At 45.8% G+C, this 17,392-nt stretch overlaps 1 protein-coding gene across 2 annotated transcripts in view; it reads left to right on the top strand.

Moving 5' to 3' along the window:
* The first annotated feature begins 3,406 nt into the window (after nucleotides 1-3,406).
* LOC138480736 (START domain-containing protein 10-like) overlaps nucleotides 3,407-17,392 on the top strand; it is a 315,174-nt gene continuing 301,188 nt past the window's right edge. The window contains exon 1 of one of the 2 annotated variants that reach the window (XM_069612459.1): nucleotides 3,407-4,634. In XM_069612459.1, the coding sequence (XP_069468560.1) occupies nucleotides 4,467-4,634 (168 nt within the window). In that variant the 5' untranslated portion in view covers nucleotides 3,407-4,466. The remainder of the gene's footprint in view (nucleotides 4,635-17,392) is intronic. The other variant, XM_069612458.1, reaches the window with a different exon arrangement.

Raw genomic sequence — 17,392 nt, 5'->3', positions numbered from 1 at the left:
TCGCACTTGTCCTTGTTTAGCGTGAGGTTTGCCTCGCTCAGTGCTGCACATACTTTCATCAGCGTGGCGTTGTGAGTTTCTTGAGTGTCCAAATATGAGAATGTCATTGTTGTATTTAATGCAATGAGGTATGTGAACGATGATCTTTCTTATCTCCTCTTGAAAAATGTCAGCTGCTGACGAGATTCTGAAGCTTAGGCATTTATATCTGAAAAACCCTAGGTGCGTGGTGAAGGTTGTTATGTAGCGCCATTCCTCGGTGAGTTCGATCTGGTGATAGCCCTTGTTCAGATAAAGGCGGGAAAACACAGTTGCTTCGTTGAGCAGATGCATCATATCCATGATGCGGGGCGATTGATGGTGTTCTCGTAAGATTGCTTGATTTGGGGCACTCATGTCGACACATAGTCTAATTTGTCCATCTGCACTTCTTTTTGGTACTGGGACGATGGACGAGACACAAGGTGTGGGCCCCGAGACAGGCTCTATATCTCCCTCCAACAGCGATAGTAGCTCTTTTCAACCTGTTGCTGAATGTTGAATGAGATTCCTTTGAAATGTTGTGCGATGGGTTTCACCGTGGGATCAACGTGTAGGTGTATTCTATGATCTTTCAGTTTTCTTATGCCCTTGAAGAGGTTCGGGAACTGGGCTGTCACCTTGGCTGCTGGGGACATGTATTTTCCTGCCATTAGTTGGTATAGATTGTGGATCAGTCCCATTCGAACTACCGACTTGAAGCTCAGGATGTTCCTGTTTGTTGCCTCTGTCGCTACGACATGCAAAGTCAAGTGATCTTTCTTGTCTTTGTGGTGGCATGACGTTCGGAATGCCCCAAGGCACGGAAATAGTTCCTTGGCTCCATATGCGTATATATCCACCTGTGCCATGCGCAGCCGCGGTTTACATTTGAGCTTCAGTATTCTGACTCAGGCATGGCGTTAATGGTGGCTCCAGAGTATACTAAGAAGTTGAATTATTGATCTTGCAGCGTTAGGGACAGGGTGGAACTGTTTTCCGAGGCGGTCAGATTTCCCAGAGAGTATAGGTAGCCTTTCTTTCATCTGTCGGTGCTGGAGTGGGATTCCGACTCACTGGTGGATGGCGTTGACGTATGTAGTCTGTGTATTTTCCTCCGCCCCTTTCGTCGTCCTTCTGGGGCCTGCGAGCGTTTGCTTCTGGTGAGTCGTCTTTCCTTATAATATCTGCTTTCTGATCCTTTCGCCCTGTCTTCCCTCTGGTACCTGGGCGGGGTCTTTTGTCGGTGCATTCCTAGGTCTGTGGAAGTGACTTTCATTGATTTAGGATTGCGGCACATGATGCGATAGTGGTCCTCACCCCCGCATCGTGAGCATCTCTGACCGATGGCGGGGCATGAGCCGTCATGCGGTGATCATGTCTGCACCGGAAGCACTGGCGCCTTTCTTGCTTGGTGTCGTGTGGCACGAAAGTTTGGGAAGCCATCTTGTTTATGCACTCCTCTTTGCTGGCTGGTGCTGTGAATTGTGTCTTGCTCAGTGTGGATATCTGTAAGTCCAGCACGGACGATGTTCTGGCCAGCAGGAGTATCTCTGCGAGAGAGTGTGACACTTGCAGTCACTTCTTTTTGAGCACTAGCGATTTGCACCCTGCGATCACCTGCCATTTAATGGCCTCTTCGTTGAAATATAGGTGGAATTCACAGTGCTCTCAGGTACGTGACAACATCAAAATCTTCTCAAAACCCCAAACACGGGGGTGGGAGTGGGAAGGTAGAATGACGAAAACGGAAAGGGGAAGAAGGGACGTCGGGGGGAATGAGAAGTATGGGTCACTGTAAGGTTTGGGAAATAAACAAGTAGGGGAAGGGATAAGGGAAGAAAATAAGGAAGGAAAAATACCAAGGGGAAGAGTAAGTGGGGACGGGGAAGGGCTCAGGGGGAGCTAAGGTGGGGCAGGGTGGAGTAAGGTTTATGTAGTTTGAGGGAAGGCAGGGGAGGATGAGACTGGGCAACTTGGGGAATAGAGAGAACAGAACAGGGAGGCAAGGGGGGGAGGGGCAGGGGAAATGGAAGAAAACCAAAGTGGGAGGAAGAGACTCGGGAACGAAGGGTGGGGGGGAAGAAGGATAGTTTTGGAATCAGACTGGGATAAGATCATTGAAGATGGCTAAGAGGGAGAATAAACAACAGAGAAATGAAGTTGAATAGTAGCATACAGAATAAGGAAATAGAGATGGAAGGGATGTAGGGAACACTCAGCACTAGAGTTAGAAGTGTTAACAGGTAGAACAAGGGAACAGGAGCTGAGAGAAAGAAGGCACAGAGAAGGGGAACGGGAGCTAAGAGTAGCAGGAAACGTGTACTGTGATTAAAAGGCACCGAAAAAAGTATCTGGGGAATGTGTAAACAGAAATGGCCATGGGTAGAGAGGGAAATCTGTAGGAAGAAATGGATCACCTCATAGCTCTCAACCATTTGTGTCACAAAGGCGGGTGAAAACACCCGATTGTATTTTTGGCGGGTGGGAGGCCCATTGAAATGAATGGGCATGCAGGAGGCTTGGCGGGTGAGTCAGCTGTTTAGAAGGCGGGTGACACCCGCCAAAAGCGTGTGAGTTGAGAGCTATGTCACCTGTAATATAACTCCTTGACTTTATGCAAATAAATCTTGCTGTGGCATTGTGAATTACCATCTTGAAAACTGGTCTGGTCTCGTTATTAACCCTGGGAGGTCCGGTTAAAGGGGTGGAGGGTGGTGCGGGGTGTGTATGTGGCAAACAAACTGGTATGTCTGGGAGGCGCATGATGGGATGCCCCTGCTATGGTTTGGCACATTCGGCCCTCCAGTTAAACAGGTTGTGCAGCCCTGTAAAGAGGCTCGGCCAACACACAAGCAAGAACTCTCTAGGAATGTAACCACTAGCGCTGGTAACCACGAGCTTATACGCAGAAAGACGTGATCTCACACAGCCCACCCTGTATTAATGAAGGGGACGCGCATGGCACGTGGATGATAACGGATTCAATCTCCCAGGGTTGTAACTGAACAGTAGCTCAACCTCAAGCCAGCAGCCATGATGGGGTCAGGCAACGGTGTCACTGTTTCCTCAAAAGTCAACGCGATAAGGCCACCACGGCGCAATCATGCATGCGCCGAAGTGGCTCGACGATGCTCCGCCCACTCAGCGAGTGGCTAAACAGTCACGGTCTCTGCTAACCATGTTTACCGCATCCTGCCAGACGCGCGACAAATGCCAACGTGGCACTACCCACGGAAGGCGCAGGGTCGAGAGCGCCCATTTGCCATTGCCCTCTGACGTCACGGCGGATCCTTCCAGCGCTTAGTCTATCTCGCAGCCGTCAATCACAACGTAGAAGAGCTGATTCAGCAAAGCACCATTGTAAACCAATCATGCACAGCGGATCACACTTTGCCCCGCCCCTTCTCCCCTGTGGGCGGTGGGCCACCTGGGTTAGGGGCGGGGCCTGCACAACGATTGGCAACACATTCTAACTGTCTGGGCCAGTCTACCTTGCGAGCAGGTAGAGGAGGCGGGGTTTCCGGCAGGTTGTAGCCTCTCGAGAGCGGGCAGCGCGCGGACTTGGTTGGGAAGGTGCAGTGCCTGTGCGTTCCAGCGGCACCTGGCGCTCATGTGCGCGCTTACGTCACGACGTACGCGCACCTGGGGGGACGTTACCTGTCCGGCTGCACCTGTTCTCTTGTCAGACCCGGATGTACAATCGCGCAGAATCTAAGCAGAGAGTTACTGAGCGACAGCTGTTGCGGTTATCTCTCCGTAGCTCCCCTAACCCGGGCACCTGACTCCGACTCCCCGTCCAGAGCTCCCCCTCCTACTCAGCGGCCTGAGAATCTCTGAATGGGACTAACCAGACTGGAGGTGGCCTTGCCTCTTCTGCCCAGCTCCCCCTAAGGCGGGGCTCCCTTGCTCAGGGCTGGCCTGCATGGGACACATAGGCCCTGCCTGATTTATCCACCCAAGCCTTAGTGGCCCACCCGACTGGCCCTATCTCCCACCTGCCTGTAACTACCCAGTGCTGACCTGTAACTAGCTACCCACTGCTCATCTGATAGCACCTACACGCCCAGGACACACCTGTCCATACCCTCCTGGAGCTCACCTGTCTCAACCTATGCACACCACAGTTTGATCCAACCCACCAGAGTTGACCTCTGTAGATTTCTAACAAAGCTTGTCTAGTTTTCTCTGGACCTTGCATACTTGTTATAGTGAATACCCAACTAGAAGCCGTCTGTTCAAAGCTACCCTCCCTGTGTCTGATTTTAACCATATCATTTAGGACTTGCCTGTGTGAAGCTGCACATTAAAGGTTGCTGTCTGGATAACTCGCAGCCTGATTTTTACACAGCTTAGACTTTCAAGTGAAAATTTACTGTGGGAGAAAAGATTCCTCATTAGACCGACGACTCCTCAACCAAGTGATCCTGGTCCTGCCGTGTCTCCTGATGGCCCATACCCCGGTTGAGATCCCTGATGACGCTATGTTCCTTGACTTCCGGCAGCAGTGCGAGTCGGAGCAAGGCTGGATCACCAAGTACTCCAAGCGGGGGATTACAGTAGCGATGCAGTTTCCGCCGCCGGACGGCAAACCTGTAGCAATTCACAAAGTCAAGGTGAGCACGAAACCTGGTTATGAAAAGGTATCTGTAGTTGACACTGGTGGGAATTTGCGTTGAGGTGAGTTGGTGACTGGCAATTGGCTCCCTGGAGACCAGTTTCTGAGCATAATCATTTTAGTGAGCTATATATCACTGACCCTTTGTTTTGGGATTGCGCAGTGGGAAATAGTTGCTTATTTGAGGTCACCTGATTGGATGCAATTGTTTCAGGGTGCGAGATGGGATGTAGCATCTGGCCTTAAATTGCTCAGTGAGATGGAGTGGCAGTTCAGAGAGGTGTGGCCTAGTGACAGATCTGAGGTTGTTGATGAGACGTAACTGCTGATTTGAGGTGGTATGTGGTCCTGTAGTTTGATTTAGTAGCCTTGTTGAGGTTGCACAGTGGGAGGTAGCGACCTACAGTATTTGGGGTCCTGCAGTAGCCTGTCGGTGGTCAAGCAGTGGTATGGTGGCCGATAGGAAGTTGCACAGTGTAGCTACCTAAAGCAACTGGGCTTATGCAGTGGATTGTAGAGGCCTGTCTGAGATCCCGTGTTTGAGATGTAGGGATACATCTGAGCGAGGAGTAGTGACCCGTTTTAGGCTAAAATTTGGCATAATGGCTAATATCATGATTCACAATGGAATATAGTGTAATACCTTTTTCTGAGTTACTTGTGAGTGTAACTTAAAAATGCTTGTGAACTAAATCCTTAACTCTGCTGTCTGCTAGTGTGCCTTCCAGAGGATCAGGGCAGCGTGGGTGACTTGAAATCTGTGAATGCTGCAGATTTGTGTGCAATCCTGCAGTTGAGCATTGGTTTTGCGGAAGACTGCGCAATCAGAGGTTGCAAATCGTTGTCCCTTTTTCTTTTTATGCTTTTTTGGGTTGTTCCTGTGAAATTTGTATATTGCTAGAACTCATTAAATTATTCACATACTGTAATGTCCTTTTTGGTTTACGTTTAACCTTGCAATAGGACAACAAAACAATGAAAAATGTAAGCTAGCAAAAGTTATATACTTTTGTGAGATATATATGATCCAAAACGCATTCGGATTCCAGCGTTAATTGTGAACGACACGCCTAAAAAAATAAATACCTGACATCTCTGACCTTGGAACACTCAGAGTAAAGTCTTGGAGTTTCAACAGCATCATGGTATAAATCGATACTTTCCAAAAAACAAGTACCCTGTCTATTGCCTGGAACTGTTAAACTTCATGAAAACTATTAAGTATGTATCCAGCGAGCGTTTCATCCACATTCCATGGATTTCTTCCACTATGCTTCAAAAGGCAGCCGATTCGACCTGCGCTTGAATATTTACAGTAACTAAACCAGTTAGTTGAAGATGTATTTCACTGTAAAATGTTCAGATTCTGATAGTCCAGAAAGTGCTTTGTTAGTGAAGGCCAAATAAGACTCTTATTTTACGCTATTGGTAGAAAATCATACTAAGAATTGCTAGGGTACAGCTTCAAGTAATTGCCGTTACTGTATTGCCAAATGACATTCAAACTACGCTGGAGACCTATCGCAATGTGATCCAGAATGACTGCCATCTGTACGGAGGGTGCCTGCCATTAATCGCGTCCCTTCCACGACGAATCAATGGTGAGCCAGCTTTAATATAATCGTGTCCCTCGCGTTCATCTTCCACCACAAATGTCTTCTCTCTACCCTGCTGAAATCCAAAGAAACTGCGTACCTTGGTGCACTCAGCCCACTATTTGTTTCATACGCTAAAGAGTTTATGCACGAAACGGGTGGTTCTTTTTTTTTTTTTTTTGTATAACCTTTCCATCTTGCAAGCTCCTTCAGCAACGGGGAAGTGAAACTCTTGCCTGTTATGTCTAATACAGCAATGGCCGGTAATTGCAAGGGTCTGAACGGGAACCTTCTTTAAAATTAGGAATTGCGTGACGAGTCCACAGTGAAGGAAGTGAATCATCCTTAATGATGGCACGTCTAAGGTACAGAAGATTTCAGTGAAAATTGGCAAAATAGGTTCGACCATCCGCCCCTTGGGCCTGAGCACTTTAAATTGGGGATAATCTCTCCTTAATGTCCCTTTTTGTAAAAGCTAATTTGTGTAGTTGAAGTTCAGTGCAGTTGAGATGGTTAAAATATTCCCAAATCACAGAGACTGATCAACATTGCTTAAACCTAAAATGCAGAACTAATTGGAAGTGTTCCTGTGCCGTCTTCGACACTAACTTATGACGCCAGTTGGTATTACATGGACATTGGTACTAACCTTCGCAGCACTGTTACAGAGGTGAAGCATTTGATATACTCGTAAGAGCACTGGGACTTGCAAGGCAGGTGCGTGTTGTGCCCTCGGGGGACAGTACCTGCTCGAGCATTCTTTTTGCTTCTGTTACCAAGATTGCTCAGATGGGTTTGTGCCTGTTGGTAATCGGCGTGTACTGTCGACCTGCAGGACTGCTAACTGGGTTAATAGTAGCATCTGTTAATAGTAGCATCGGTTATCAGGTCTTTGATACTGTGCTTTGGAAACTGAGCATTGCATTATCTAAAATGCGCCTTTCAGTCAGAATGCATTATTTGCAGTGTGAGCCACTGCCATCTACATACTTTCACGTGCTACCTGTACTCTGATGTGAGGAGTGGTCTCGTCTTCTGCAGGAGACCCCCAGCTATCGATACAAGCCACCGTAAGCAAAGGACTGGCCCAGAGACTGTCCACTTGCTTTATAAGACTACAAGCTTGCATAAAGTAGGGAGAACACGTCATAATTCTGTAGGACCACACTCCAAGTGTTTCTGAGAGCTGGCAGTACACCGAGGGAAATATTACCCTGTGTACCACCTTAATCTTTCAAGGAGCTCTCCATCCTTTTCAAAACAATACATACGTTAATTCTAGACACACTTTCCACGACCACCTCCCACACCCAGCACAGCCCCAAACATAGGGCAGGTCAGAGATCGAAATTAAGATTATAAGCAGGAGCTAAAAGCAGCTCCTTGGTATCCAGCATTAGACAGTGACCAGTAGCTAGTAAATGGCGTTCCGCAAATATATTTCCCACCTGTTGCAAGCTTATAATTTTGTCAATTTTATATATGACCCCTTATGCTTTCATTGTCGTATAGATGTGTCCTTATGTTTGTTTCTAGATTTCAGACAGTTACATGCATATAGATGTTTGTTTGCCACAGGTTGCCCCAAGTAGCTCCTGGCAGCTGTTGGTGCCAAGATAATTTCGAACCCTGCAGAAAGCTTGCTTTTGTAGTGATGACGAAGATGCAAAGATTCAGCATTTTCTTCTAAGCTCCATATGTGGTGGTAGTCGGAAACACTATTTGTCGTGGCTGCTCTTGAGGAAACTTTGACCAGGAACTGGAAAGTTCTCCAAAACAAATGTGCTACAAAGGGAGAGAGATTTATAAGCAAGTTTTGCTAAGTAGGCATGGAATGATCGGTCTAGCCATTGTGCAAATGCCCTTCTCATCCTTCATCAAGTTACTTCAAACTCTTTTTATTTTGATCTCTATGCACACAGGTTCCTCTAGAGGAAGACACTTAATCTTCACAAGAAAACCGCAATTCGGTTTGTAGAGGCGCTTTGTGAAGGCGTGAATCTCGTTGTGAACACGAAAACTGGCGCTAAATGTGAACACCCTGCAAGGGGTGAATCAGCATTTTGTAGTTTGTTTTGTCCTCTCGGGGAAGAGGGCAATGGGACTGGGCAGCAAACGAGTCCAATAATCTAGTCTTAAACCGAGGTGTAAGATTTGGACAAGAGCCAGGGCAGAGCTGCAGCCCAGCATGCAATACCTATGGCTCTGTTAGGTTAGATGGACTTTGTCATTTGTGCTCATTCTGCAGTAGAGTACCATGACATGCTGCCTATGGCATCAAAAGCTCACCCCATCCAATCAGAGCTGTGTAATGCCACTCCCTAGTAGTCTTATTGGAGCACTGGAGTCTGCTGCCACTGTTGTTATACCAGAACCAACATTACTTTAGCATGTCTGGTCTTTGCTGAGAGCTGTCCTAGGACAGTAGAGCCAGTGTTTGGTTTGTTTATTTATTTATAATGCGCGCCAGACCCAAGGGTATCAGGGCGCAGGAGTAAACAAGAATACTTTCAGCTTGTAGTTACACAGGTTACAACACCAATGTAAAGGGATTTGCAGTTGTAATACAATACGGGTTATGTGTTACTTAAATACATACAAATATAGGTAGCGTTGTATAAATTACAGGATTTACATTACCGGGTTGGTGCTCAACATATAATGAGCTGTACAAGTAGATGTCGTGCTTGATGGAGGTGGAAGGTCAGGGAGGAGTTATTGGTCCTTCCTATCTCTAAGCTATTTAATGGTGTTGTGTCTGAAGTTCAGGAAGGTCTGATCCACCCTCGAGGGGGGGGGGGGGAGTTCCATAGTTGTGCTGCTTTGACTGGGAAGCTGCGCCTCCTCTCCCCCCCCCCCCCCCCCACCCCACAGCTTTTGTCAATTTAAACCTAGGTACGACTAGGCAGTTTGCATTTGCAATCCTGGTGGGACGGTTAGAAGATTTTCTGATGATCAAAATGGCGAGGTGCAGCATTGTTGAAGCATTTGTGGGTTAGCAAGGTGGTTTTGAGCAGGATTTTGTCACTGGTAGACAGCCATTTGTTCTGTCTTCTAGCCTCTGAGATATGCTCTTTTCTGGTAATGCCCTGTGCCGTTCTCAGAGCATTGCTCTGGAGTATTTGGATCCTATTAACAGTGTGCTTACTGGTGCCTATGTAGAGGGCATTGCAATGGTCCAATTTGGACAAAATTAGGGCCCGGGCTAGTGTAGTACAGCTGTCCTTAAATAAAAGTTTAGCTGGCTCTGATCAGCTTGCATGTGTATGCAGAGGCTGATGCCAAGGTGTTGACCTGTTTAGCAAATGTGAGAGTGGAGTCGTGCTAGAAACCTAGTTTTTACCTCCTTGAGTCTGGATGTAGTTCCCAGAATGAGGAGCTCAGTTTTGTCGTCATTCAGGCATAGACCGTGGGCTGCCATCCATGCCTGGATGATGAGGGACATTTTATTTACTAAGGCTGCATCCTTGTAATCCCTGGTAAGCGGTATGAGCATCTGAGTGTCATCTGCATAGTTTGTGTAGGTGACGCCAAGAAGGTCCAGATCGTCGAATAGGGTCTTATTAAATATATTTACTATATACATACATTGTGCGTGAGACACAGGAGCCCTGCGGTACACCACATGTGATGGGGATAGGGTCTGTCGCCGATGATGGCGAGAATACCCTTGTAGTTCAATTACTCAGGAAGGATTGGATCCATACTATTGCATCCTGTGAGCAGCTGAGTCAAGATGATTACATAAAACTTTATGGTTCACCAAATCAAAGGCGGCCGAAAGATCCAGGAGAAGTAGCAAGGCTGTGCTTCCCCTGTCCTTAAGTTCGTCAATCTAGGTTTTGAGATCAATTAACGCATTTTCAGTGCCATGTTGTGGCCTGAAACCAGATTGCCGGATTCCCAGGAGATGATTGGACTCTAGATACTCTTGTATCTGGATATATGCCACTCGATCTAGGATCTTAAGAAGGGCACTGTTGTAATGGGCCTATAGTTAGTAGGGATGGCTGGATCGAGGGATTGTTTTTTGATGAGGGGGAAGGACCCAGGACTCCTTTAAGTTGTTGGGGATGGTACCCGATGAGAAGGATGCATTGATAAGCTTGGTTATAAAAGGTGCGAGGTCTCTGGCGGCCCCTTTGATCATTTGGGCTGGGCACATATCTCCCTGGCAGTTTGAGGGTTTAAGGGATTGGATGATTGTTTTCAACCTCAATGGTTGAGACTCTTGCAAAACTGAACCGTTGAGCCGGTTAAGTGGAATGCAAGGGAGTACTGGCAAGAGTGTCTGAGTTACTTATTGTTTTTTAGTATTTTTTTTGGGTTTTTTTTTTTGTCAGCAATTCTATTCTGAAGAAGGGAGATTTTGTTGGTTACGGCGTTCTGTCTGTTAGTACACCAGAGTTTGTCCTCAACACAATTGTCTACTACGGGTACAGGGGCTTCCAGTTCTTTTAATATCACAAAAAGTTCCTTGATGCTTGTGTTTGCTTGAAGAATCCTATTATACGTTTCCTGTTTGGTAAGTATTATTTCTTTCTTGTATAGAGCTGAGATGTTAATAAGGTTGGTTTTGTTTTCGGCGGTAGGTAGGTGTCTCCAAATGCCTTCACATTTACTTTTTTCGGCTCTTAGTGATTTGAGGTGTTGGCTAAACCAAGAGTTCAAATGGGCTGTGGGTTTACTTTTCCTCATTTTTAGTGGGGCGATAATGTTTAGTGCTTTCGTCAAGGTATTGTATTCATCTACTAGAGTGGAGAGGTCATGGGAAACTGGCAGTGAGTTGGGGGCGGGTAGTATTAAAGGTAGGAGCTTATCTACCGTTATATGCTTTTTGTTCCTTGTGAGGATCGGTGGAGCTACTGAGTTGTTTTTTAGCAGTTGGGATTTTAACTGCGAGCGGGAATAAGAGATAGTGGTCAGTCCAAGACTGTGGAGTTATGGAGGTGATTGAGGGATTGTACTTGAGTTCTGCCACCGAATCTAGTGTTCTGCCTTTGTTGTGAGTGGGCAGGGTTACTCTTTGGGTAAAGCCAAGTTCAGTGAGTATATTGGCGATAGCTGTAGCTTGCCGGTGATTGGGGGAAATTGAGATTCCTCCCCCGTCCCCCTCAGAGTATTTGGGAAGTCATTTTCATATTGTTGGATGGGATGGTGGAAATGTCCTCCTCAAAGGCACCGATAGGGCCTGGAGGTCTATAAACAAGATGAATAGTTAACGTTTGGGAGTTGGAAATGGGTAATTTAACAGTAAGTGATTCACATGATTTGATGTCCGGTGAGAGTGAAAGTCTCATATTTAGGTTGGATTTCGCTATGAGAGCTACATTTCCTCCTCGCGAGTCGATCCTGTCTGCTCTGAGTATAGAATAATTGTCTGGGACTGCAAGCATGAGGGCAGGGCCTGCTGCTGCATATATCCAGGATTCTGTTATGGCAAGAAAGTCATATTCTTCGGCCTGGATTAAGTCGGCTATCTCGTTAGCATGTGCGACTAGGGAGCGGGCATTGATTAAGGCGTCCTTGAGGTCTGGGGTTCTAAAGTTTGGCCTTACTTGCTTTTTTCGTTCGAGTCGAAGTAGGGTGTTCACTCTGAGGTTGTTTATTATGGGTGAAACTCTCGGATGTTGGTGCAAGTGCGGTATTTGGGGCAGTACTTTTGTTCTTAAAATTGTGTTTATTAGGTGGGCATTCTTTCATCGGCAGTATGTTAAACGTGGCTCTGACAGGAGGTTCGTAGAGTCTAGTCAATCTGGATTGGAGTCTGGAGTTTCTTAATGCTGACTGACGTGGAAGGTTGGTTATAGATGGGCCCTGGGAGAGATCAGGAGGAGTGAGTGAGTGATGGTTCAAGTTATCGGAATAGCAGTGGTCGGTTTGGGATATAGTCTACTGAGTCTACTATAGTCTTAAAGATGGGCACTCACTACATTTGAGCAAATACGCTCCAAAAACAGGAAATATGTAGGACTTGTGGGCTCGAATTCTGAGTGGGAGCTCGGTGCACCTAACTTGCTCTGTAGTGAACTTTCTGGCCAACATTTTTCAAAAAATTAGAGCTGAGGTCATGAAATGAAGTCTGTAGAAGGTTGTATAGGAAAAGCTAATCATGGAAAATCTGAAATTTTGTTAAAGTTTGTAATAAACTAAACAATAAAAAAAAAAGAAAATAACAAAAAAAAAAGGTGGGAATACTGATCCTTATGGGTACCATAGTGGTAGCCAGAGTGTGGCGGGATGGGAGTAGTCTTAATATGGCTTAAGATACTTGTCCAATGCCCTAGTGCCAATAAGGCACACAATAGGTATAGGTGTATGGCAATGATGGCATACATAGTGCACTTCAGAGAAGCTTTTATGTAGTATTTCTAGGGTGTAGATTTAGTACTATACCAAGGCATAGAAGTATGTTAGTACTTGTCGTCCAGGCGTAGGCGGTAGATAAACACAGCCTTCTGCAAGCTTGCAGGTCTGGTCATGGCGGTGGCCAAAACTGGCAATGGAGGTAAAATTCCTCACAAGTTACTTATGTGGCAATGTGCTTGGCTGCCCTCAGATCGTGGTTATGAGACTGGGGTAGTAGGGCACAGATCCCGCCAGCAATCCTACTTAATGAGGTCAGGCTCTATTCCATGCACTATAGAGCGGGTATGCTTTAGTGGTCATTGTAGTCGTTAAATACGAGTACGCAAGGGCATGCCAGCTAAGATACAAGTTAACACAGGCAAATGGTTATTAGGCAATGATGAGGTTCTTGAGTGCGAGGCAATGAGTGTGAGGTCTTCATAGGTGCATGCCTGCACGGTCGGCGGGCATGCACAAATGAGTGGCAGAAATATACACATGTCCTTCCGCTGTTGCGTTCTTGTGCTTTTTTATTTAATTTTTTTGATGGTTTTATAGTGTACAGTGTGTTCTTGGTGCTCGCAGTAATGAGGGCACCCAGTGAGAGTTGCTTGTGTTTCTCTAATGGGCTTACGGCGATCCCAGCTACTTGCTGCCAGTGAAGTGTTTCCCACCCACCCTGGCCTTCATATCCTTGGGGAAAAATCTAAGAAGGGAGTGTGCTACGATGTCTGTGCTCTGGTTTGGAATGTTTCACTTAGTACTTCGGTGTGTAGGTCTAGGATGGGGATCTGCAACCTCTCATCGGTCTAGGTAATCATGGGAGTCGTAGTCCAAAGCATTCTTGGAACTAAAGATGTAAACCTGATTTATATATCTGCGCTATGCGAGGTACTTCTTACTAGGCTGACGAAACATAAGGTGGTTACAGTAATCAACCATCCTTTCTCACTCTCTGTCCCCGATGACTTCAGTTCTGTCTTACTTTCTAGAAATCGAGGTTCGCAAACCTTTTCTTTTTCCCCCCTCCACCTCCCAGAAGCCACATGTCACAGTAATTGGGGAGGAGGGGAAAGAGGGCCGCAAAAAGGATGCAGACAAACAATAAAGTAATATTTCGTGTGTATGCCAGTGTCCAAATGTCATGCTTCAGCACCATCATGCAGTCCTGGTAATGGCAAAACATTTTGTGAAAATTGGGGAACAACGTCATAAAAAAGAATGCACCTCCCCGCTTTGGGAAAAGTGTAATTCAGAATAGGCTTTCAAGCCACCTCACCTGTCCCATCCCCCCCCCGAAAAGGTCTATGCTTCATCTGCTTGCATGAAGACATGGACTGTCCCTTTGAGGAACATGCTGTTTTTTAGGGTACTGCACATAAACGTCAGCACCCTCTCTAATCAACTTTTCCTGAAGTGTCTGTCTTCATGCCTGGCTCTGTTAGTCATGCGGAAACCAGCACCTTCCCATGAAACTCCCATTCCTTGTTCTTGTCCAATTCCTTCGAAATCTTTTCCCTCAAATTGCCAATATATACTGTGCTTGTGGCTGCAAATGAACTTCGCACAAAATGTATGAAGAACATACATAATCATTACATCAATTGCGAATTCAAAAGTGATCGCATTAAAGTTGCTTCAATCTAACGCATATAAATACAAACCTAAGTCTATTGAGTATTCCTATCTTCTGTTAAAATTATCAGTGACCGAAATGGCGATAGAATCTTTCCCCTAAAACCTCACTTAGACTTAAATCTGGGGAGTCATTCTTTGCTCCTCGAGACTCCCACATACTAAAACGTAAAGGCCTTTAAGGTTTCGCATTCACCAAAACAAAATCGACATGTTGAAGAAACCTCTCTCCACAACGCCAAATATTATTTGGTTTCCAGTAATTTAAGCCTAAAACACATAGTTATTTCTGTCTTGCTGTGCCGGAAAGGGATGCAAGTATGTTGTAATAGGTCATTTATAACGCGCTTAATAACCAGAGGTTTCTAAGCGCGGACCTGGGGATCAAACCTGTGTTGCTCCACGTTTTGCTTACAAGGCGAACGCGTTGCCCTTGACCTACACCACGTTGTTCGTGAACCAAACGCACGTCACCAAACCTTTTTATATTTAAGCAGACACGTACGTGTTCCGCACCAATCCCATTGGTGTAGTTTTCTTTTAACTGACTGCATGTTCCCAAAGGCCTCTTCTAGCGTGGTAGCCAATTCTTGTAGTGCGGAGCCACCAACCTGGATATAACTATTTTGCAGCCCCTGAGTGTCAAACCCAAACTTGGCGAATAAAGAAAATTCAGGTGGATTCTGAAACGTACAACCAAGAAAAAGCCTTTTCCACATCAGTCTTGTTTTCGAGAGCAGGCCCAACTCATGGCAAATAAGTGCCATGGGAACACTTTTCGGTAAGAAAAACCCTGTTTCCAAATCAAACCCTCTCTTGGAGTTAAATCAAGGACTGGTATATTTCCAAGCCGTATAATGGGGCTGGGATTACTTTTCCCACATAAACCTTTCTAGTTGCTGACAATCTAAATGTACCATATTTATATACATTCTTTTGCATTTGGTAACTCAATTGCTTTGCTTTTTTTCTTATTAGAATGGTATTTTTGCTTGTCTGGCACAATACTGTACAGGTAAAGTACGGAATCTCATACTTTATCTAACTTAACCACCAACTGGCGGTTTGAGCGCTTTTATCTGCCCTGAAATGTATAATTTTAGTCTTCTCCTGTTAATTACAAGACTGTGGTAATTTGCAAAGTTAGAGAATTTGTGATATCATTCGTTGTAGTCCAACTCTGGTACAGTCAAACAGAACGGGAACTACATTTCCCATCCTGCCCTCACGTTACTTATCAAAATGTCTGACGCTTCAGCGACCAGCCGGTCCTCGCCAGTATGTCTGGGATGAGCAGGTGTGTGCTTCTTTTCCATCTCTATTGCCATTGGCCCGTTCTTCTCACTTGCTACGCTTTCCTCCACTTGGTACCTCCGCTTTTCCAGACATCATAGTGCCCGGGGAACATCCACGCTGTGTTGCTTAAAGGGCCAGTGCGGGTCTGAGGAACATTTTGCTTGTCTTAATTTTCCAGGAATTTGTTACAGCCAGATTCGAATTTTGCCATTTGCCCGTTTTGTGAATAATTGAACATTTTGTGCATACAGTTTATTTGATATTGCGCAGAGAGTAAAGCACTCTCGTTTTTGCAGTTCATAAAAGGTTTTGCTGAGAACTGTGGTTTCCCAGTCTTCTCGTGAACTACATTTCCCAACCTGCCCTCACGTTACTTATCGAAACGTCAGACGATTAAGCGCCGGCACTTCAGTAACTATAACTAGCTGGTCCTCGCCGATCATCGACGCACTTCAGCGCCCTCTTTTTAACCATACTGGTCAACTTCAGTTGTTTTCCTACTTCTACTTCACTCTGTGACATTACCCACTTCAAAGTGGGGTATTTAGAAGGGGAATCCTTAACACTGACTCTACTTCGAACCAATCGCATCGCCCTTGTTAACAGGCTAAAAACATACAAAATGGACGCCTTGGCGACACCACAAAATGCTGTATCCATTTCGGACCAGAACACCCATACAGACATTCCTACTGAGTCTGCAAACACTGTCGCTGAGGGTCCTATTCCACTTGCTGGCCAGGATGCATCTCCAAAAGCTCAGCTTAAATCAAATTCTAACGAAAAGTTTGTACTCCATTGAGGTATAGAATCCGAGTCCAGGGCAGCCATTGCGGTTTGTGCGATGAGCATGAACCCTAAATCCAAGAATGTCAGGTGCTACATTAAAGATTGCATTCCTTAATACTAGATATTAAGCACCGCAAAGGACTGTTGGCTGTTCTGGACTAAGTTGCTAGCTGTTTCTGTGCCGCCTGGAAAATCTTCTCTGTGAATTTGTCACAGTAAACCTCACTCGCACGGCCGTTTTCGCAAGGAGGAAGTCTTTCTGTGTAACCCCTTGCAGTGCCTGACTCTCGTTAGGTCCAGGTGATTGAGTTTTTTTTCTCCTTTTTTTTTTTTTTTTTCCCCTCTCGGCTTTGGAGAAAGGACTGTATGCTGTGGGAGGTGCTAACTTAAAAATTACATGCTTAGCATCCCACTAATTTTTGTCTTTTTTGTGTTGCTTTAAAGGTACTTCGTGATTGGCCCACGCTTGGCAACGCCCTTTACGCCTCCCTTTATCCTCGGCTTCCCGGCGCACCGCAAAGGACTGTTGGCTGTTCGCGGTGCGCGGCGTGTGGCGTAGGAGTGCCCCGGTTTTTCGACAGGTATTGTGTGTCAATTGAGATTTAGATTCACTCTACCTTTCGTTATCAGACGTATTTGTCTTACACTTTACATGGTCCAGTCGGTGTAATTTACAGTTTGGTGTGCACTGTGTTCCCTCCCTTTCAACAGGTGCAGATAGTTATTCCCATGGATTCCACACTAGTGACACTTAAGAATGGCAAATGCCTAAAAGAAGTAACAAAAATTTCGCAGTCTTCCAATCAAATACGGAGGCTGATCAATTGAGGGAAGTCTCGACACAATTGCCTTCCTTTAGTGCCTCTCAGACTCTTACTTCACATACCATAGAAGCAACGTCTCCCCCTCGATTTTCCCTGTCTTTACAAGACGCTCCTCTGTTGCCTGATACTTTGTTTGGTGACAAACTAAATACTCCCTTTTCATTAAAAACAGCAAACGATGTGGACACCATGTCCGATGTTTTTTTGGGGGAAATTGGTAAATCGCCCCTTGCCATTTCTGATACCTCGATGATGGCCCCTGGCGTGAT

Source organism: Ambystoma mexicanum, chromosome 5p (assembly GCF_040938575.1).
Source record: "Ambystoma mexicanum isolate Mex_15411 chromosome 5p, UKY_AmexF1_1, whole genome shotgun sequence".
Taxonomy (NCBI): Eukaryota; Metazoa; Chordata; class Amphibia; order Caudata; family Ambystomatidae; genus Ambystoma; species Ambystoma mexicanum.
This window is presented reverse-complemented; position numbering and strand designations above follow the sequence as displayed.